The following is a 22,064-nucleotide window of genomic DNA, read 5'->3' on the forward strand; positions in this document are numbered from 1 at the left end:
GTAAGAAATAACAGGGAGATGCCCCAGCCCCAATTTAATCCCAATTTAACCCAAATTTAATCCAAATTTAATTTGCTCAAAGATGAGAAATACCAAGGAAATACCCCAGGCCAAATTTAATCCCAATTTAATCCAAATTTAATCCAAATTTTTAATTTGCTCAGAGGTGAGAAATACCAGAGAAATACCCCAGGCCCAATTCAACCCAGATTTAATCCCAATTTGCTCACAGGTGAGAAATACCAGGGAAATACCCCAGGCTCAATTTATTCCCAATTTAATCTGCTCAGAGGTGAGAAATAGCAGGGAGATACCCCAGGCCAAATTTAATCCCTATTTCATCCTAATTTAATATCAATTTAATCTTCTCACATATAAGAAATAACAGGGAAATAGCCCAGGCCCAATTTAATCCAAATTTCATCCTAATTTAATCTCAATTTAATTTGCTCACAGATTAGAAATAACAGGGAGATGCCCCAGGTCAAATTTAATCCAAATTTAATCCCAATTTAATCTGCTCAGAGGTGAGAAATACCAGGGAAATACCCCAGGCCAAATTTAATCCAAATTTAACCCCAATTTCATTTGCTCAAAAATGAGAAATACCAGAGAGATGCCCCAGACCCAATTTAACCCCAGTTTAATCCAAACTTAATTTGCTCAGAGGTGAGAAATACCAGGGAAATACCCCAGGCCCAATTCAACCCAAATTTAATCCAAATTTGCTCACAGGTGAGAAATACCAAGGAAATACCCCAGGCCCAATTTAATCCAAATTTAATCTCAATTTAATCTGCTCAGAGATGAGAAATACCAAGGAAATACCCCAGGCCCAATTTAATCCCAATTTCATTTGCTCACAGATGAGAAATACCAGGGATATGCCCCAGTCCCAATTTAATCCCAATTTAATCCCAATTTAATCCAAATTTTTAATTTGCTCAGAGGTGAGAAATACCAGGGAAATACTCTAGGCCAAATTTAATCCAAATTTAATCTCAATTTCATTTGCTCACAGGTGAGAAATACCAGGGAAATACCCCAGGCCCAATTTAATCCAAATTTAATCTCAATTTAATTTGCTCAGAGATGAGATGCCCCAGCCCCACCTTGTCATGGTGTTGGCCCCCAATCTCCTTCCTCTTCTTGTTCCTGCTGGCTCCATGAATTTTGGGGGGCTCCTCCTCCTCCTCCACATCAGGCAGAGACACCTCCTCAAAGCCATCAAACTGCAGCACAACAAACACACAACAGCTGCTCTCAGCTCACCCCAATTTTGGTTTTTCCCCGCCCAGAAAAACAAAAAAAAATTTTTTTTTTTTTGTGCCGTTCCAAAATTTGAAGGGTTTGCTTCAGTGCTTCTAGAACTGCACCCTCTAATTGAGTTGTTTCAGCTTAGATATGATTCTTATCTCTGTTTTTTATCATTTTTTTGGGTTTGGGGGAGAAGATTTGGAGCACCTCGTATTCCTTCTCCTCTGTCCAGTTGATCTCCTCAAAGTCTCCCATGCGGCTGGCAGAGGGACGGAGGTGGTCAAAGAAAACTGAGAACTCATCCTGCAGGTGGTCGTGGCCCTTCAGCAGCTGCCACATCTGGGTCTTCAGCTGGAAAAAATGGGGAAAAATGCAGAAAAATCATCCCAAGCTCATCTCCTTGTGCTGCTGAGAGCAAGGGGAGCGGCAGGGATCGGCACAGAGCCAGCGTGGAAGGTGGGGAGGCAACAAATTCTGGGGTGTTCTGAGATCATTCCCCACCCAGCTGTCAAATTAGCCTGGAAATTAAGTCAAATTGGCCTGGAAATTGTCAAATTAGCCTGGAAATTAAGTCAAATTAGCCTGGAAATATCCCTCCAGAATTCCAGACAGACTTTTCTAAGTCTCAACTGCAAGGTGGAGGTGGGAGAGAAGGAACAGACTGAGAGTTTTCTCTCCAATTCCCCTTAAATCCAAGGCCAGGTTGGATGGGAATTGGAGAAACCAGCTGGTGGGAAGTGTCCCTGGAGGTGGAATGAGATGGGCTCTAAGGTCCTTCCCAATACAAATCATTTTGTGATCAATCAATCAATCAATCAATCAATCAATCAATCAATCCATGAATTGAGCCAAGGCAGACTCTGTAGATGACACAGAGAATGGGAGAAACCAACTGGTGGGAAATGTCCCTGGGGATGGAACGAGATGGGCTCTAAGGTCCTTCCCAATACAAATCATTTTGTCATCCATCCATCCATCCATCCATCCATCCATCCATCCATCCATCCATCCATCCATCCATCCATCCATCCATCCATCCATCCATGAATTTGAGCTGTAAGCCCAGGCAGACCCTGCAGATGACACAAAGCCTCAGAGAAGCTTTGGGAGAGAAGAAACACAGACTGAGAGTTTTCTCTCCAATTCCCCCTGAATCCAAGGCCAGGAATTGGAGAAACCAACTGGTGGGAAGTGTCCCTGGAGGTGGAATGAGATGGGCTCTAAGGTCCTTCCCAATACAAATCATTTTGTGATCAATCAATCAATCAATCAATCAATCCATGAATTGAGCCCAGGCAGACTCTGTAGATGACACAGAGAATGGGAGAAACCAACTGGTGGGAAATGTCCCTGGGGATGGAACGAGATGGGCTCTAAGGTCCTTCCCAATACAAATCATTTTGTCATCCATCCATCCATCCATCCATCCATCCATGAATTTGAGCTGTGAGCCCAGGCAGACTCTGTAGATGACACAGAGAATTGGAGAAACCAACTGGTGGGAAGTGTCCCTGGGGCTGGAATGAGATGGGCCCTAAGCTCCTGCCCAACCCAAATCACTTTGTGATCAATCAATCCATCAATCAATCAATCAATCCATCAAGCCATGAATCTGACCACGAATGGAGGATGTGCTGGGCCAGCTGCCCTGCTCTCCAGGAGCTCAGGGCCAGGGATGGGGCTCCCTGCTCACCTCTGCGATCTCCTGGGGCACGCAGTCCGCACAGCTCTGCAGCACTTTGATGATCTTCTGGTGGTGGGCAGGGTTCTCAGCAAAGCAGATCTCCAGCTGCCTGAGGAACTTCCTGCTCTTCTCAAAGGCCTGCTGCTCCTCAAACTGGCCACAAGAAAAAGGATTCACCCTCCTGTTCAAGCACATATTGCCAAGCATCTGGAATTGACTTCAACAAATGAAATTCCTGTCCTGGGATTTGCTTCCCATTGTGTTGATGCCTTTCACAAAAGGCACCACTTGGAATAATCAACAATATTGATAGCATATATATAAAATAGCATCCCTATAATATGTAATGTAATGTAATATATAATGTAATGTAATGTAATGTAATGTAATGTAATATAATATATAATGTAATGTAATATAATGTCATATAATATAACGTAATATAATGTAATATAATATAATTCTATATAATATAAATTATATATATAATGCCGTATAAAATAATAAAGTATAAATATATAATATAGTTACATGTTATATTATGTTATATTGATTATATAATGTATAATAATATATATAATAATTATGTCATCTAAAGTATAATTTCATATTATATTATATTATATTATATTATATTATATTATATTATATTATATTATATTATATTATATTATATTATATTATATTATATTACATTATATTATATTACATTATATTATATTACATTATATTATATTACATTATATTTATATTATATTTATATTATATTTATATTACATTACATTACATTACATTACATTACATTATATTATATTATAGCATCCCTAGTTGCTCAAACAGTCAGGGTGTTTATAAATCTCTTCTGCTCTGTCTACAGAACCACAGCCTGAAGATTATTGTGCAAAAAGATTTTCTTTCTGGTGGCTTACAGCCTCTAACTTTCACTGAGTTATAAAGTTTGGCTTTGCACATAAATCAGGGAAATTCAGCAAGGATGGAAGAGGTGAAACCTCAATCCTACAACCTGCAAAGTGGAAGGGAGATTTGGAGACAGGGGAATCACTGCTTGCTTTACCTGCAGCCAAATGGGAAAGGCTGATCCTCCACAACCACACTGAGCAGGAGATTCATAAAAAAACCACCAAAAACTTCCCAATTCCGACTCATAAAAGCACCAAGGCAAATTTGCAGCAAGGCAAAAACTGCCAATTTTGCTGCTTTCCTTGCCTTAGGAAGAATTCCTTATCTTTCCACTCCCACAAACTTCTACATCGCTTCAAACCTGACCTCCTCCTCTCAACCCCACCTACCAGCCCGCACTCCAAAGCCTGCTCTGGCAGGAGAAATGCAGCAAAATCCGTCAGCAGCTGCGGCCAGTCGTGCAGCAGCTTCTGCAGGGTGCAGTACAGATCCACGGCCGTCCGTCTGTCCGCGCCAATCTCGAACTCGTAGATGACGCGCAGGAAATCTTCGTATTTCCCTGGGATGTGCTGCAGGGTCTCACGGACCTGGGGGGGGGGATTATTGGGGACACCCAGGAGGAGAAATAAACTTATCACAGGGTAATTTGTGTGGGAGGGACGGTAAAAATCCTTCCGAGGCCGCGTCGTGGGCGCTTTGCACCATGCCAAGCTCTGTCCGGTCTTGCCACGGTCTCACCACCCTCCCAGGGAGGAATTTCTCCCTAAATTCTTTTAATCTATTAATATTTGATCTCCTCTACTCAGAAGTTACACAATTTTGCAATTTTTGTCGAAGCAACCGAGTGATTTCCTAAAGATGAACCAAAGCTGCTCATCCCAGTGCAGATGATTTTTGATATTCTGTGGCAGAACACCCCAAATTTGGGATGTTCTGTGGTAGAAACTCCAAATTTCTGATGTTTTGTGGCAAACTTCTGACGTTTTGTGGCAGAAAACCCCAAATTTTTCATGTTCTGAGGCAGAAAACCCCAAATGTCTGATAGTCTGTGGGAAATTTCTGATCTTCTGTGGTAAAAAAACCCCAAATTTCTGACGTTCTGAGGCAAATTTCTGACGTTCTGTGGCAGAAAACCCCCAAAATTTCTGACGTTCTGTGGTAAAAAACACCAAATTTTTGACGTTCTGTGGCAGAAAACCCCCAAATTTCTGACGTTCTGTGGTAAAAAAACCCAAATTTTTGACGTTTTGTGGTAAAAAACCCCAAATTTCTGACGTTCTGTGGTAAAAAACCCCAAATTTTTGATATTCTGTGGCAGAACACCCCAAATTTGGGATATTTTGTGGTAAAAAACCCCAAATTTTTGACGTTTTGTGGTAAAAAACCCCAAATTTTTGACGTTTTGTGGTAAAAAACCCCAAATTTTTGACGTTTTGTGGTAAAAAACCCCAAATTTCTGACGTTCTGTGGTAAAAAACCCCAAATTTTTGACGTTTTGTGGTAAAAAACCCCAAATTCCTGATGTTTTTGGGCTGCCTTACCCTGGTGAGGTAGGCCTGGGCGAAGGCCAGGTCCTTCTGCTCCCTCAGGGGGTCCCTGTCCAGGATGTCCTCGTCGTAGAGCAGCAGCAGCTTGGCCGTGTCCTTGCTGCCCCGAGCTCTGCCCCTCCTGCTCCTGCTCCTCAGGGAGCTCCTGCTCCTCCCCGGGGCCTTCAGGGCCTCTCCTGGGGAGGATTAAACAGAAATTGTTAAATTTGTGCAAAATATACGTTTTCTGTGCCGCCTGGAAGGGGAGGAGAAATGTACTTCCCAAGTGGAAGTGTGGGTATAATCGTTGTTGGTATCCCCAAAGATCTCATCTGCTCCCCTGTGTCCCCAAACCCACCTGCTGTCCCCAACCCACCTGCTGTCCCCAAACTCCCCTGATGTCCCCAAAGCCACCTGCTGTCCCCAAACCCCCTGTGTCCCCAAATTCCCCTGTGTCCCCAAACTCCTCTGCTTTCCCCAAACTCCTCTGCTGTCCCCAAACCCACCAGATGTCCCCAAACCCACCTGCTGTCCCCAACCCACCAGATGTCCCCAAATCCACCTTCTGTCCCCAAACTCCCCCGTGTCCCCAAACTCCCCTGTGTCCCCAAACCCACCAGATGTCCCCAAACTCACCTGCTGTCCCCAAACTCACCTGTTGTTCCCAAACTCCCCTGCTGTCCCCAAACCCACCTGCTGTCCCCAAACCCCACTGTGTCCCCAAACCCACCTGCTGTCCCCAAACCCCGGTGTCCCCAAACCCTCCTGTGTCCCCAAACTCCCCTGATGTCCCCAAACCCACCTGCTGTCTCCAACCCACCAGATGTCCCCAAACCCCCTGTGTCCCCAACCCACCTGCTGTCCCCAAACCCACCTGCTGTCCCCAAACCCCCGTGTCCCCAAACCCACCAGATGTCCCCAAACCCACCTGATGTCCCCAAACTCCCCTGCTGTCCCCAACCCCCCTGTGTCCCCAAACCCACCAGATGTCCCCAAACTCCCCCGTGTCCCCAAACCCACCTGCTGTCCCCAAACCCACCTGATGTCCCAAACCCACCAGATGTCCCCAAACCCACCTGCTGTCCCCAAACTCCCCTGTGTCCCCAAACCCACCTGCTGGCCTCCTGAGGGTCTCCACCTGAGGGGACGCCGCCTTGGCCGTGGTGGCAGCAGATTTGGGCTCCTCTGAGGGGTCCCCACACGTTTCATCCTCCTTGTGTGAGCTCTCCATTCCCTCCCCTTCCTCCTCCTCCTCTTCCTCAGGCTCTGAGTTCTCCTCCTGGGAATTCTCCTCTTCAGAATCTCCCTCTTGGCTCAGACGTCTCTCTGTGGCCAGCCAGGTCAGTTTTTCCATTGTTTCCTTAAAAATAATAATTCAAAAATCCTATTTTTTTAAATTTTATTTGGCTCAAAAATATAATTTAAAAATCCCATTAAAAAAATTAAAAATATATATTTAAAAATATTTTTTAAAATATAATTTTAAAAATTTTATTTGGCTCAAAAATATAATCTTTTAAATTATTATTTCCTTAGAAATAATAATAAAAAAAATCCCATTTTTAAATTTTATTTGGTTTAAATGTCTCTCTGTTGCAGCCTAATATAATATAATATAATATAATATAATATAATATAACGTAAAGTAACGTAACATATAACATAATGTAACATAACATAATTTTTAAAATGGTATTTGGCTCAAAAATATAATTTTTAAAATTATTATTTCCTTAGAAACAATAATTAAGAAATCCCATTTTAAAATTTTATTTGGTTGAAACGTCTGTCTGTGGCCAGCCAGGTCAGTTTTTCCATTGTTTCCTTAGAAATGATAATTTTAAAAATCCCATTTTTTAAAATTTTATTTGGCTCAAAAATAGAATTTTTTAAAATTTTATTTGGCTCAAAAAATATAATCTTTTAAATCATTATTTCCTTAGAAATAATCCCCAGTGGGATTTCCAGTGGGATTTCCATTGGGATTTCAGTGGGATCCCCAGTAGGATTTCCACTGGGATTTCAGTGGGATTATCAGTGGGATCCCCAGTAGGATTTCCATTGGGATTTCAGTGGGGTTCCCAGTGGGATTTTCAGTGGGATTTCCAGATCTCCAGGAGGATTTCCAGGAGGATCCCCTGTGGGATTCTCAGATCCCCACTGGGATTTTCAGTGGGATCTCCAGAGGGATCTCCAGTGGGGTCCTCAGTGGAGTTCCCAGTAGGATTTCCAGATCCCCAGTGGGATTTATCCCTAGTGGGATTTCCAATGGGATCCCAGTGGGATTTCTAGATCCCCAGTGGGATTTCCATTGGGATCCCAGTGGGATTTCTAGATCCCCAGTGGGATTTCCATTGGGATTTCAGTGGGATTTCAGTGGGATTCCCAGTGGGATTTCTAGATCCCCAGTGGGATTTCCAGAGGGATCCCCATTGGGATTTCCATTGGGATCCCCAGTGAGATTCCCATTGGGATTTCAGTGGGATTCCTAGTAGGATTTCCATTGGGATTTCAGTGGGGTTCCCAGAGGGATTTCCAGTTAGATTCCCAGTAGGATTCCCCAGTGGGATTCCCAGAGGGACTTCCAGTAGGATCCCCAGTGGGATTTCCAATGGGATTCCCAGTGGGTTTCCCAGTGGGATCCCTGACTCCACAGGGTGTTTTAGGACACCCCCAGTTGCCCTTTTTTAAGGATTTTCAAGTTTTACCTTTTCAAGTTTTATCTTTTCAAGTTTTATCTTTTCAAGTTTCATCTTTACCTGCAGCTCCGGCACCGACAGAATCGACTCCTCCGAAGCTGACGACATTTCCTCATCCTCGTCTTGCGTAAAATCATCAAAATCATCTTCCTCCTCCTCCTCCTGCCCTTCCCTGTCCCCTGCGGCCTCGGGACCGGCCGGTGTCCCCACGGAGAGCCCATCGACGCTGGAGGAGTCCCCTGGGGGGCTGCTGAAGCCTGCCTCCCTCTCAGCTGGGCACTGGGGGTTCCTTGGGGAGTCCCCGGTGCCGGGGGGCCCTGCAGCCCCCCCAGGCTCCCCCTGCTGCTCCCCCTGGGCAGGGCAGGGCCCAGCCTGGCCTTGCTCCTCTGCCGTCTCCTCACAGGGAATCTGCTCCTTCTTGGGCTCGTCCCCACAGGAGCAGGCGGCCTCCATGTTCAGCTCCTGGCCAAGGCCCAGCATGAACTCCTCCTTCCTTTCAGCACATAAAACTTCTCTTTTTTGTGCCAGGCTGGCTTCTTTGGGAGCATCACTTAAATCTTCAGACTTGATTTCCACCGGTGCGTCGGGATTTTCCAAGTGAGGCAAAAGCTCCACCACGGGCAAAGGCTCTGATGTGTTCCCATCTCCCTCTGCCACTGCCCAGCTGTTCCCCTTGTCCTGAGTGTCCCCACGGGCAGGGTTGGTGCCACACTCCTCCTTTGGGGACAAAGTGGAGCAAGGGACAAAGAGCTCTGAGGGCTCCACCTTGGGCTCCACCGCAGGGAAAGCTCCTGGAGCAGGGAGCAGGGTCAGCTTCTCCTCCCCTTCTCTCCCAACGGGGCTGGGAGACACAATCAGGGATGGGATGGACGAGGTCACCAGGGGCTGGCTGAGGGGACATGGGAAGGTGGAGGGGTTCACCAGCAGGGTGGTGACAGGAATGGCCTGAGCGCCGCGGCCCACGGCCGTGCTCAGGGGCTGGATGACATTGCAGCCATTGCCAATGTTGAGCACCTTCACTGTGGTGGCAGGGACGGTGAGGATGACAGGCGAGGGCTGGATCACAGGGGCAGCTTTGATCACCGGGGATGGTTTGGGCCCTTTTTTCCTCTGGTAGCCCTTCCTCACGCACGGCCTGCGCGCCCTCATCGCGCCCAGGGCCGGCACCATCACCTTGGCCTGGGAACCCCCCGGCGGCTCTGAGGCCACCACAGCACCGGGGAAGGCTTGTCTGGAGCTTGGCTGCCCGGTGGGCAGAACATTCTGGAATTCCACGGCATCCCCAGCCGCCAGCACCGCTGGGACCCTCAGGGGCGGCGGGGCCGGCTGGATGGGCCGAGGGACGCGGCCGCGGACCCTGCTGGGGGCAGCCTCTGCCGCCTGAGGCAATTTCTGGTTTTTCTGCACGCCCAGGGGGCTGGAGCTGGGCTGCAGGCAGGGGCTGGGCCGGATCAGCACGGGTTTCAGAGCTGCACACCTCTGCCTCCTCCAGGGCCTCCTGGAGAAGCGGTTGCCCAGAGGTTTCAGGGTGAGCACGAGCCCCTTGGGCATCAGCAAAGGATATTTTTCATCACATTCCCTGCCTGAAGTTTCCTTCTCTGCCCCCACGAGGGCAGATTCTCCAGCAGGTGAAGCTGGGGTCTCCTTGGCATCTTCTGCCAGCTGCTTCAGTTCTCTCTGGATGGAGGGCAAGCTTGCCTGAAAGGAGCAAGAATTTATTTTAAATTATTTTATTTAATTATTATTTATTTCTGTATTTTCACCTTCACACAGCAGCACAGAAGGCAACTCTGTGAGCTGGCAGAGCTTCCTCTACCTGCTTCTACAAGCAGGATTTATTTCCTTTCTACTACTCCATGTTACTTAATAGTAACATAATAGTACATTAAATTCATGAGTTGCACTGCAAAGCCTTTAGGAGACTGAGATCCTGAGGAAAAACAAAGGTTTTTTTGCTTTATAAAGGTTGCTTTAGTAAAAATCAGATTTTGTGGGAAGGAAAGTTCCATGTGGAACAGGGGGTGATGAAGAGAAATGGATTTTATGGCATTCGAGTGCAGTTGTTGCCTTGGGGACAGTGCTCCCTTACTGCCTGACTCACAGGAATGGTGTCTGTGGCTCCAGGAAAAATCCAAAAGGAAAAAAATCCAAAAGGAAAATCTCCACCAAAGGAAAAAATCCAGAAGGAAAAACTCCACCAAAGGAAAAAATCCAGAAGGAAAAAATCCACAAGGAAAAAAATCCACAAGGAAAAACTCCACCAAAGGAAAAAATCCAGAAGGAAAAAAAAAAAACAAAAAAAAAACAAAAAAAAAACAAAAAACAAAAAAAAACAACAACAAAAAAAAAACCAAACCAAACCAAAACAAAAAAAAAAAAAAAAAAAAAAAAACCAACACAGAAGGAAAAAATCCAGAAAAAAATCCACAAAAGGAAAAAAATCCATAGGGAGAAAAATCCAAAAGGAAAAATCCACATAAGGGGAAAATCCAAAAAGAAAAAATCCACAAGGAAAAAAATCCACAAAAGGAAAAAATCCACAGGGAAAATCCACAAGGGGAAAAACCCACAAGGAAAAAATCCACAAGGGGAAAATCCATGACGAAAAAATCCATGAGGAAAAAATCCACAAAAGGAAAAAATCCAGAAGGAAAAAATCCAAAAGGAAAATCCACAAGGAAAAAATAAAATCCACAAGGAAAAAAAATCCACAAGGGGAAAATCCACAAAAGGAGAGAAATCCACAAAAGGAGAGAAATCCACAAAAGGAAAGAAATCCACAAGGAAAAAAAATTCACAAAAGGAAAAGAAAAACCACAAAAGGAAAAAATCCACAAAAGGGAAAAATCCACAAGGAAAAAATCCATAAGGGGAAAATCCACGAGGAAAAAATCCACAAGGGAAAAAATCCACAAGGAAAAAATCCACAGGGAAAATCCTAAAGGAAAAAAAACCACAAGGAAAAAAATCCAAAAGGAAAAAAATCCACAAGGAAAAAAATCCACAAAAGGAAAAAAATCCACAAAAGGAAAAAAATCCACAAAAGGAAAAAAATCCACAAGGAAAAAAAATCCACAAAAGGAAAAAAAATCCCCACAAAACCAAATAAAACCCCCCAAAAAATGACCCAAAGCCCAACTCCCCTGAGGAAATACCTTCAACCAGAAGGGCAGGCGCTGCTCCTCCCTCTCCACGGGCGCCTTCCACTCGTGGGGCTGCAGCTCCTCACAGCACCTGAGCAGCACCGGCAGCTGCTTGGTCCTCTTGTAGTGCTGAGGGGACACGGACACAGGGACAGGGGACAAAGGGACAGGTGACAATGCAGCCACAGGTGACGCTGCTAGGGTGACACTGCAGCCATAGGTGACACTGCAGCCACACAGGTGACAAAGGGACACAGGTGACAATGCAGCCTCACAGCACCTGAGAAGCACCGGCAGCTGCTTGGTCCTCTTGTAGTGCTGAGGGGACACGGACAGAGGGACAGGGGACAGAGGGACACAGGTGACAAAGGGAAACAGGTGACACTGCTGGGGTGACACTGCAGCCACACAAGACAAAGGGACACAGGTGACACTGCAGCCACACAGGTGACACTGCAGCCACACAGGTGACAAAGGGACACAGGTGACAATGCAGCCACACAGCACCTCAGCAGCACTGGCAGCTGCTTGGTCCTCTTGTAGTGCTGAGGGGACAGGGACAGAGGGACAGGGGACAGAGGGACACAGGTGGCACTGCAGCCACACAGGTGACAAAGGGACACAGGTGACACTGCTCAGGTGACACTGCAGCCACACAGGAGACACTGCTGGGGTGACACTGCTGGGGTGACACTGCTGGGGTGACACTGAGCCACAGGTGGCACTGCAGCCACACAGGTGACACTGCTCAGGTGACACTGCAGCCACACAGGTGACACAGGCACACAGGGGACACTGCTGGGGTGACACTGCAGCCACAGGTGACATTGCTCAGGTGACACTGCTGGGGTGAAGGACTGGGCTCTCTGCAGGTGTTCATGTCAATAAAGGGATTTTTTTAATAAGGTTTCACCCACAGGAATATTAAAAATAATAACCAGGAGCTCACTGCCGTGCTGGCTGCTCTCACAGATTCAGGCAGCTGTGCAGGTGTTGTTCTGTTTTATCTGGTGTTGTTTTATGTGTTTTTATGCAGGTGTTGTTTTATGTATTTTTGTTTTATGTGGTTTTGTGCAGGTGTTGTTTTACCTTGTTTTTGTTTAATACAGGTGTTGTTTTATGTGGTTTTGTTTTATGCAGGTGCTGTTTTATCTGGTTTTGTTTTATCTGGTGTTGTTTTATGTGTTTTTATGCAGGTGTTGTTTTATGCATTTTTGTTTTATGTGGTTTTGTGCAGGTGTTGTTTTATCTTCTTTTTGTTTAATACAGGTGTTGTTTTATGTGCTTTTGTTTTATGCAGGTGTTGTTTTATATAGGTGTTGTTTTTATCTGATTTTGTGGCTAAGGGAAATAAAAGGTTAAATCCTCACTGCCACCCCAAGGATGACATTTTATTTAAAATAAGAAGCCCTTGGAACACAGAGCAGCTGCTGGAAGGGTGTTTTATCTGGTTTTGTTTTGTGCAGGTGCTGTTTAATCTGGTTTTATGCAGGTGTTGTTTAATCTGGTTTTGTGCAGGAGTTGTTCAATCTGGTTTTGTGCAGATTTTGTTTTAACTGGTTTTGTTTTATGCAGGTGTTGTTTAATCTGGTTTTCTGGCTAAGGGAAACAAAAGGTTAAATCCTCACTGCCACCACAAGAATGACTTTTTCTTTGAAATAATTCACCTGGATAAAGTTCTAATCAGCATCACTGAGTTTTACCAGGACTATCTGACCTCTAAAGAGTCCAATCAGCCTCTAAACACCTCCGAAATCCAGCGACTAATGGAAATAAAAGCTTAAATCCTCACTGCCACCCCAAGGATGACATTTTATTTGAAATAAGGAGCCCAGGAGGTGGCCCTTACCCTGATGATGTTGTCAGGGGCTCTGTTCATGTTGAGGTTCTTGATCCTCACCGTCAGCTGGTGGGCAGTTTTGGTGGGCAGCAGATATTTGCTGATCAAAGGCTTGGGGAAATCCGTCCCTTCGAAATGTTTCAGCCCTAAAGCCAACAAGCTGCGCAGGGGAAAGAGGGAAGGGAAGGGATAAGAAACCTCTCAGCTCTCCCCAGGGATGGAAATTCTCTTTAACAAAGCAATTTCCACCCCATTTTGTGCAAGAATTGGGCAATAATCACTCACTTGTCCTCTGCCTTGGTGAAGACAATCTTGTCCCGGGGAGGGTTTGCCCTCAAGGCACAGATGGGCAGCAGCTCTGGGTACATGAAAACTTTCCTGGTTGCCAAAATCCAGGCCACTTGCTTGGGCAAACACGAGAATTCGTTTGCTGGGAAAAGAATGAACAGGGAAGGACGGTTTTGGGTGTGTGGATGGATGTTTGTCACTGCTCACTCCTTGAAAAATCTGCTTTTTTTACTCCTTTCACTGCAAAAAGAACTTCTTCTTGCTTTTAGAATTTGCAGATTTCCTTGTTTTCCCCTTGAAGTTTACACCAGGAAAATGTAAAATTCTTTTCCTTTTTCATCTTTTCTTTTGCTTTGTAGCAAGGCAAAGAGCAAGTGGCCACTCTGAGCCAAGAAACACTTTTAGTATATTGTAATTAAGAAATAATTAACTTCTGATTGTGATTTATGATATTTGTATTATCTCACTCTTTACATGAGACTGAAAATGGAATAAAATTTGTTTAAAACAACTCTAAATTGCCCCAAATCTGGGTCAGAAAAGGGAATAATCCTGTCCCTTCACTTATATTTCTTCATAACCTGCTACTTGGTGTGGCTAAAGCTGAGAGACAAATAAACACTTTTAGTATATTGTAATTAAGAAATAATTAACTTCTGATTGTGATGCTGTGAGTTATGATATCTGGATTGTCTCACCCTTCACATGAGACTGAAAATAGAACAAAAATTGTTTAAAACACCCCTCAGTTGCCCCAAATCTGGGTCAGAAAAGGGCATAACCCACCCTGTCCTCTCACTTGTATTTCCTCACAGCCTGGTCATGCTTTCCCCACCCTGTCCCTGTGGGAAATGGATTTATAGAAAATTGGTGTGGAAATTCTAAATTTCAATATACTAAAACACTTCTAGTATATTGAAATGTAGAAATAATTAACTTCTGATTGCAATGCTGTGAGTTATGATATCTGGATTGTCTCACCTATCACATGAGACTGAAAATAGAACAAAAATTGTTTAAAACACCCCTCAGTTGCCCCAAATGCGGGTCAGCAAAGGGCACACCCCGCCCTTACCACTCTTGCCAGCCTTCCTGGGGCTGCACTCCACGGGCACCCGGGCGTGGAAGTCGTGCAGGAGCTGCAGCGCCCCCTGCAGGTTGCAGGGCTGGAACATGCTCTGGAATTTGGGGTTCTGCGGCGCCTGGTGCAGGCTGGAGCTGCAGGCAAAGCTGCCCAGCTCGCTCTGCAAGGGCAGCACGGACAGGCGGGGGACAGAGAGACAAACGCAAAAAATCAGATTGTAAATTGTAAATGATCGCATTAGAAATATGATATACATATTCAGATTATAAATTATATTATATTATATCATATTATACTATACTATATTACATTACATTACATTATATCATATTATATCATATTATACTATACTATATTACATTACATTACATTACATTATATTACATTATATTACATTATATTACATTATATTATATTACATTATATTACATTACATTACATTATATTACATTAAATATATATTAATACATTATACATTATATTATTATTGTTATTACAACACTACTATTATTATTTATATAAATACTAATATTTAGTGCTATAAATAATAATATTATAAATCTATTCGTAGTAGTAGTATTAACATGGAAAAGATCAGACTGTAAATTATAAATGATCAGATTAAAAATGTGATATAAGTAATTAGGTTATAAATCAAATTACATTATATTATTATTGATGCTATAATTATAATATTATTTATATAAATAATATTAATTGGTGCTATTATTATTATACATTATTATATTATATTTATTATGTTATATCACATTATATCACATTACATTATATTACATTATACTATATTACATTATATTATATTATATTACGTTACATTACATTACACTACAATATTATTATGATTGTATTATGACATTTTATTATTATTATTATTATTATTATTATTATTATTATTATTATTATTATTATTATTATTATTATTTAATATTATTTTAATATTTATAGTCTGATTATAAATCTTCATTTGGGGCATCACAAATCCAGTGAAATAATAATATCAATATATTGATTATCCATGGATTATCCATAAATTTATTATTCATTCAAATATTTATTCCATTAAATTGATTATCCATTCCAATATTTATCCCATTAAATTGATTATCCATTCCAATATTTATCCCATTAGCCATTCCAATATTTATCCCATTAAATTGATTATTCATTCCAATATTTATCCCATTATCCATACCAATATTTATCCCATTAAACTGAAAACTAAGTTTCCTATCCAGAACCTTAATTCCCAGTTTAATGGGATAAATAAAAAAATTCACCTTTCTAAGTAAATTAATTACAAATAAATTAATATTTCTAAGTTTGCCCAGAGACCAGGAATAATTTGAATTTATGGATATTTGATTTTAGGGCATTTCTTACCAAAAACATCTGGGTGGTGCTGGCCTCTGAACTCAGAGCAGGGTTGAAACTTGCCAGGAGATGGATTTGAGTCAGGAGCTGAACGTGCTTGAGGAATAAAATCAGAAAAATTTGGATTTTTTTAAAGTTTAGCACAAATCCAAGGAATTGGAAAGCACAAATCCAAAGGCACAAGAAATATCCCCTGAGCACAGCAAAAATCTCTGCAAAAATATCTTAAAATCAACAGAAAACTGAGGGGAAATGTTAAGAGTTTATTATAGAAATTTTGAAGATATCAGAAATTTTTGGGCAGTTTCTCAGCTTTTGTGCCAAATTCTCATCATGACCAACACAGAAATTAATTTTTTTCCTATAAAAATACATAATTATTTCTTTAACAGCAAAGATTTCAGCTTTTAGAACTGCCCATTTCTGAATCCATACACAAGTTTGTGCGGTGGCAGGAGGAAACAAAAAAATAATTCAAACTAGATTAGGAATATTACCCTTAAACAGTTAAAAAAATTTATAAAAATGGGATTTTTACAGAATACAATCACTAAAATAAATTTCTTACCTGCTGCATTTGCTGCTGGAGCCTCTTCCTCTGGGCAGTGTCCAGGACCAGGCTGTGCTGGGGTTTCTCATTTTGATTTTTGGATTTTTCAGTTTCTTGGGGTGCTTTGATTGAGGATTTTTTAATTCTCAGCTGCTCCAGTTGTTCCTTCACTGTCTGGTGCTGCTTGTTCAGCAAATTGGCCAGAGGCTCCTCAAATCTGATGGAAATCAAAATTTAAATATGTAATTAAATGTAATAAATCCCTAATTCAATAATGCTTCATGTTTATTTAGAATTTTATTTATATATATATAAAACAAAATTTATATATATATATATTTTTTTTAATTTAGAACGTTGATTATATATTTTATTCTATCTGGGTTCGGTTTTACCATCCCTATACTAAGTCCAGCTGGAAGGTCTCCAGAAAGACCAAAACTGATTCAAATCCTGCTACTTGATTAAAAAATTAATTTAAAATATTCAAAAATACTAAAATTTTTGAAAATATTTATGTATTTTAAATATTTACTTATAATTTTATAACAGAAAATATTTTATAACAATTTTGGTAATATTTTAATAACATTTTAATAATATTTTTGTTGTTTATATTTATTAAAATAACATGATATTATTTATAATATTATTATAATAATTAATATTTCATTATAATTTAAATCGGAATTAATTTTTAATATTTAATTATTTCCCAGCCTTATGCTGAGAACTCTACCAGAGGTCCTACAGTAAGAGCTACTCCTGGAGCAGGAATTCATTATTTCATTAGTAATAATTATTTTATTTATTTTAGTTTTAATTTATATATATTATATATATTATACATATATTATATATTATATATTATATATTATATATTATATATTATATACATAATTATACATATAATAATATATATAATATATATTATATATATAATAGTATATACTATTATTATATAATAGTATATAATGTTATTATATAACATTATTATATAACATTAAATATATCTATTATATTATATATTATATATTATATATTATATATTATATAATATATGTTATATAATATAAAATATACACTATATATAATATATATTATATATAATAGTATATATTATATATTATATAATATTATTATATAATATTATATAATGTTAAATATAATTATATCTATAATATTATATATTCTTTATTATGTAATAATATAATATAATATATTATATTATATATATGATATAGTATAGAATATATAATACATTATATAATATATATTATATATTATATGATTATATATAATGATATACTAGATATATTATATTATATAATAATGTAATATGATATATTATATATTACATAATAATATATATAAAATATATAATCATTATATATATTATATATATTATATATATTTATAATTAAATGAATAGATAGATAAATAAATAAATAAATATTACGTATTTTTATTTATATAAAATTCTATTTCCAAATAAATATGCCTGCTTTCAGTCTGTAGCTGGTTCAGAGCTGTGCCCTGCCCTGTGGCACTGCTCAGCCCAGGGACAGCACCCGGCCATCCCAGCCTTCGCTTTTGCTCCTTTCCCAAACAGACCCAGCTGCACCTTGAGCTGCTCTGCCCCATCAGCGAGGAGCCACCCCCCATCAGCAGCTCCTTCTGAGCTGCTGGAACACTGGAATTATTACCTGGAGAGAAATCACAGAAATATTGAATGATTTGGGTTGGAGGGAGCTTAAAATTTTATCTAATTTCACCCCCATTGCATGGCAGGGACACTTTCCACAATGCCAGGGTGCTCCAAAATGTCCAACCAGAAACAACCACAGATTCCCTGGAAAATCTGTTTTGATGTGTTTAATCCCAAATGTCCAAAGATTTCTGAGTTCAGCAGTTAAGAGTTAGATCCTCATCTCCTCAAATTTGGGTGCAAGGGGATTTTTGGTGGGAGCAATGTGCTCATAGAACCATGGAATGGTTTGGGTTGAAATAAATCTTAAAACTCATCCAGTGCCATGGGCAGGGACCCTTTCCACCATCCCAGCCCTGTCCAGCCTGGCCTTGGACACTTCCAGGAGCACCCACAGCTGCTCTGGGAAATCTTTTTTAATGAATTTAATCCCAAATTTCCAAAGATTGGGGAGCTTAGGACTTTCAGCTCCTCACTCCCCCATTTTAGGTGCAAGGGGATTTTTGGTAGGGGCACTGTGCTCGTAAAACCATGGAATGGTTTGGGTTGAAATAGACCCAAAAACTCATCTCTGGAAAATCTTTTTTTTGATGCATTTAATCCCAAATATCCAAAGATTGGTGAGCTCAGGAGTTTCAGCTCCTCACCCCCTCAGTTTAGGTGCAAGGGAATTTTTGGGCAATGGAACGATTTGGGTGGAAACAGACCCAAAAACTCATCCAGTCCCAAGAGCAAGGATATTTTTCACCATCCCACATTGATCCAAGCCTTGTCCAGCCTGGGCCTGGACATTGCCATGAAGAAAAATGGCTCAGAGCTTTCAGAACAGCGCCCTGAGCTGCCAGGACAGTTTTTCTCTTTGGTGGCTTGCCACAGAGGCTTTTCCTCAGAGAGGAAATCAGGACAGAAATAAATAAATTCTCCTACCTGAGGGCCTGGGGGGTGTTGAAATTTGGCCTGGACTCTGTAACAGCATCTCCATCTTCTGGCCTCTCATCTTTCATGCTGGAGAAGCCCATCTCCCCCTGGAACTGCAGAGACATGCAGCAGCTCAGAGGAGGGAGCTCAAGGAAGGAATTTAACTTTGGCTCATGAAGCTCATGATGGTCTGCTCAGCACAGAGCCTCCCTTCAGGAAATCCCTAAAGACCCTCAGGAAATGCCTGCAGACCTTCATTTTACAGAGCTTCCCTTCAGGAAATCCCTGCAGGCCTTCATTTTACAGAGCTTCCCTTCAGGAAATCCCTGCAGGCCTTCATTTTACAGATCTTCACTTCAGGAAATCCCTGCAGGCCTTCATTTTACAGAGCTTCCCTTCAGGAAATCCCTAAAGACCCTCAGGAAATCCCTGCAGGCCTTCATTTTACAGAGCTTCCCTTCAGGAAATGCCTGCAGGCCTTCATTTTACAGAGCTTCCCTTCAGGAAATCCCTGTAGGCCTTCATTTTACACATCTTCACTTCAGGAAATCCTTAAAGACCCTCAGGAAATCCCTGCAGATCTTCCCCTCAGGAAATCCCTACAGATTTTCATTTCAGGAAATCCCTACAGATCTTCACTTTAAGAAATCCCTGCAGATCTTCATTTCACAGAGCATCACTTCAGGAAATCCCTACAAATCTTCACTTTAGGAAATCTCTGGAGATCTTCACTTTAGAAAATCACTACAGATCCTCAGTTCAGGAAATCCCTGCAAATCTTCACTTCAGAGACTCTCACTTCAGGAAATCCCTGCAGATCTTCCCCTTCAGGAAATCCCTACAAATCTTCCCTTCAGGAAATCCCTACAAATGTTCATTTCACAGTCCTTCACTTCAGGAAATCCCTACAGATCTTCATTTCAGGAAATCCCTGCAGATTTTCACTTCACAGATCTTCACTTCAGGAAATCCCTGCAGACCTTCATTTCACAGATCTTCATTTCAGGAAATCCCTACAAATTTTCACTTCAGGAAATCCCTACAGACCTTCATTTCACAGATCTTCATTTCAGGAAATCCCTACAAATTTTCATTTCAGGAAATCCCTACAGACCTTCATTTCACAGATCTTCACTTCAGGAAATCCCTACAGACCCCCAGGAAATCCCTAGAGATCTTCACTTTAGGAAATCCTTGCAGACCTTCACTTCAGGAAATCCCTGCAAATCTTCATTTCAGGAAATCCCTGCAGAGCTTCCCTTCAGGAAATCCCTGCAGATCTCCAGGAAATCCCCACAGATCTTCAGGAAATTCCTGCAGATCTTCCCTTTAGGAAATCCCTACAAATCTTCATTTCCCAGACCCTCAATCCAGGAAATCCCTGCAAATCTTCATTTCACAGAGCTTCACTTTAGGAAATCCCTACAGATCTTCAGGAAATCCCTGTAGACATTCACTTCAGGAAATCCCTGCAGATTTTCACTTCACAGATCTTCACTTCAGGAAATCCCTGCAGATCTTCATTTCACAGACCTTCACTTCAGGAAATCCCAACAGACCCTCAGGAAATCCCTACAGATCTTCACTTCAGGAAATCCCTGCAGATCTTCACTTTAGGAAATCCCTGCAAATCTTCACTTCAGGAAATCCCTGTAGATCTTCACTTCAGGCAATCCCTACACATCCTCACTCGTGGCAATCCCTGCAGACCTTCCCTAGCCAAGGCCAAACCTGCCCCAGCAGTGGCAGAGCCCCTGGCACAGCCCAGCACCCTCCAGTGCCACGTGCCAGCTGCCAGCCCTGCTTTTGTGCCACTTTATTGTCACTTACTGTCTCAAACAGCTCCTCCATCAGCTCATTCACCTCCTTTTCTGCAAGGAAAATTAAAAGGGATTGTCAAGATGCCTTTTCCCAAGAAACACTCAGCAGATCCTGTCATAATATCAGCTCAACTGAAGGAATTTCTCTCACAGAGGGAAATCCTCCTCCTACAAACAGAGGACCAAAAAAAGAAAGGCCCCTGATATAATTCCTTTTTTAATGCTGGGCCCAAAAAAAATCTCGAGCTGAGATTGTCTGGATTCTAAAATATCACATAAAACCTAATTTTTTATATTCATAATATTATATATATATACTATTATATATGTACTATTATATATAATATATAATATATAATGTACAATATATGTGTAATGTATAATGCAATATATAATATATAATATATAATATATAATATATAATATATAATATATAATATATAATATATAATATATAATATATATAATATATACCATATCATATAGAATATATAACATAGAATATATAACATAGAATATATAACATATATAATATATATTTTTTATATTTTCATATATTTTATATATTATATATATTTATCTAATCTAAATATATTTCATATTTATAAAATTGCACATTTATAATTCATGATTAAATTTAAAGTTATGCAAATCTGCACTAAGACCTAAAGCAAGCGTGGCTTTTTGCAAAGCCAGAAAATGTTATGTTTATAAAACTAAAGTCTGTGGGGACTTTAAAATCTAATTAAATTCAATCACAAGGCAAACATTCAAGTCTGAACTGCCTTTCAGAATGCATTATCACCTAATTTCAGGTTTTATTGTCACCTAAATTTTGTTTTTCAGGTTGTGCTGAGCACAGCAGCTCAGCCCAGATCCTCCCATGCACTCCCAGAGAGCCAAAAGCTCTTTAATTAAATAAATCTTTATTTAATATCCTGCACCACAAAAAATTCCTTGCCACAAAACAATTCCCAAGGAATTACTGCAAGGCAGGAGGGGGAATTCCTGAGGAACTCACTGGTGATTCTCACAGCACGGTCATTCCTGAAATCTTCTGTGTCTGGTTCATCCAGATCTTCCAGGAAATTGTACTCAGGGTCATCATCGTCATCAGCTTCATCTGCAAAAAAACAGGTTTTAATCAGGCTTTAATCAGGTTTTGAGCAGGTTTTGAGCAGGTTTTAGAGCAGGTTTTAATCAAGTTTTGAGCAGGTTTAATCAGGTTTTGAAC

At 40.9% G+C, this 22,064-nt stretch overlaps 1 protein-coding gene across 3 annotated transcripts in view; it reads right to left on the reverse strand.

Moving 5' to 3' along the window:
- Positions 1 to 22,064, reverse strand: part of LOC131095133 (GON-4-like protein) — a 43,323-nt gene that overhangs the window by 6,719 nt on the left and 14,540 nt on the right. For all 3 annotated transcript variants that reach the window (XM_058042728.1, XM_058042726.1, XM_058042729.1), the window contains 16 exons: positions 21,852 to 21,953; positions 20,841 to 20,881; positions 19,020 to 19,123; positions 16,403 to 16,601; positions 15,844 to 15,930; positions 14,434 to 14,602; positions 13,356 to 13,500; positions 13,080 to 13,230; positions 11,243 to 11,359; positions 8,148 to 9,785; positions 6,502 to 6,748; positions 5,404 to 5,585; positions 4,252 to 4,449; positions 2,951 to 3,094; positions 1,465 to 1,608; positions 1,113 to 1,232 (listed from right to left, as the gene is read on the reverse strand). In XM_058042728.1, the coding sequence (XP_057898711.1) occupies positions 1,113 to 1,232; positions 1,465 to 1,608; positions 2,951 to 3,094; positions 4,252 to 4,449; positions 5,404 to 5,585; positions 6,502 to 6,748; positions 8,148 to 9,785; positions 11,243 to 11,359; positions 13,080 to 13,230; positions 13,356 to 13,500; positions 14,434 to 14,602; positions 15,844 to 15,930; positions 16,403 to 16,601; positions 19,020 to 19,123; positions 20,841 to 20,881; positions 21,852 to 21,953 (3,788 nt within the window). The remainder of the gene's footprint in view (positions 1 to 1,112; positions 1,233 to 1,464; positions 1,609 to 2,950; positions 3,095 to 4,251; positions 4,450 to 5,403; positions 5,586 to 6,501; positions 6,749 to 8,147; positions 9,786 to 11,242; positions 11,360 to 13,079; positions 13,231 to 13,355; positions 13,501 to 14,433; positions 14,603 to 15,843; positions 15,931 to 16,402; positions 16,602 to 19,019; positions 19,124 to 20,840; positions 20,882 to 21,851; positions 21,954 to 22,064) is intronic.

Source organism: Melospiza georgiana, chromosome 33, assembly GCF_028018845.1.
Source record: "Melospiza georgiana isolate bMelGeo1 chromosome 33, bMelGeo1.pri, whole genome shotgun sequence".
NCBI lineage: Eukaryota > Metazoa > Chordata > Aves > Passeriformes > Passerellidae > Melospiza > Melospiza georgiana.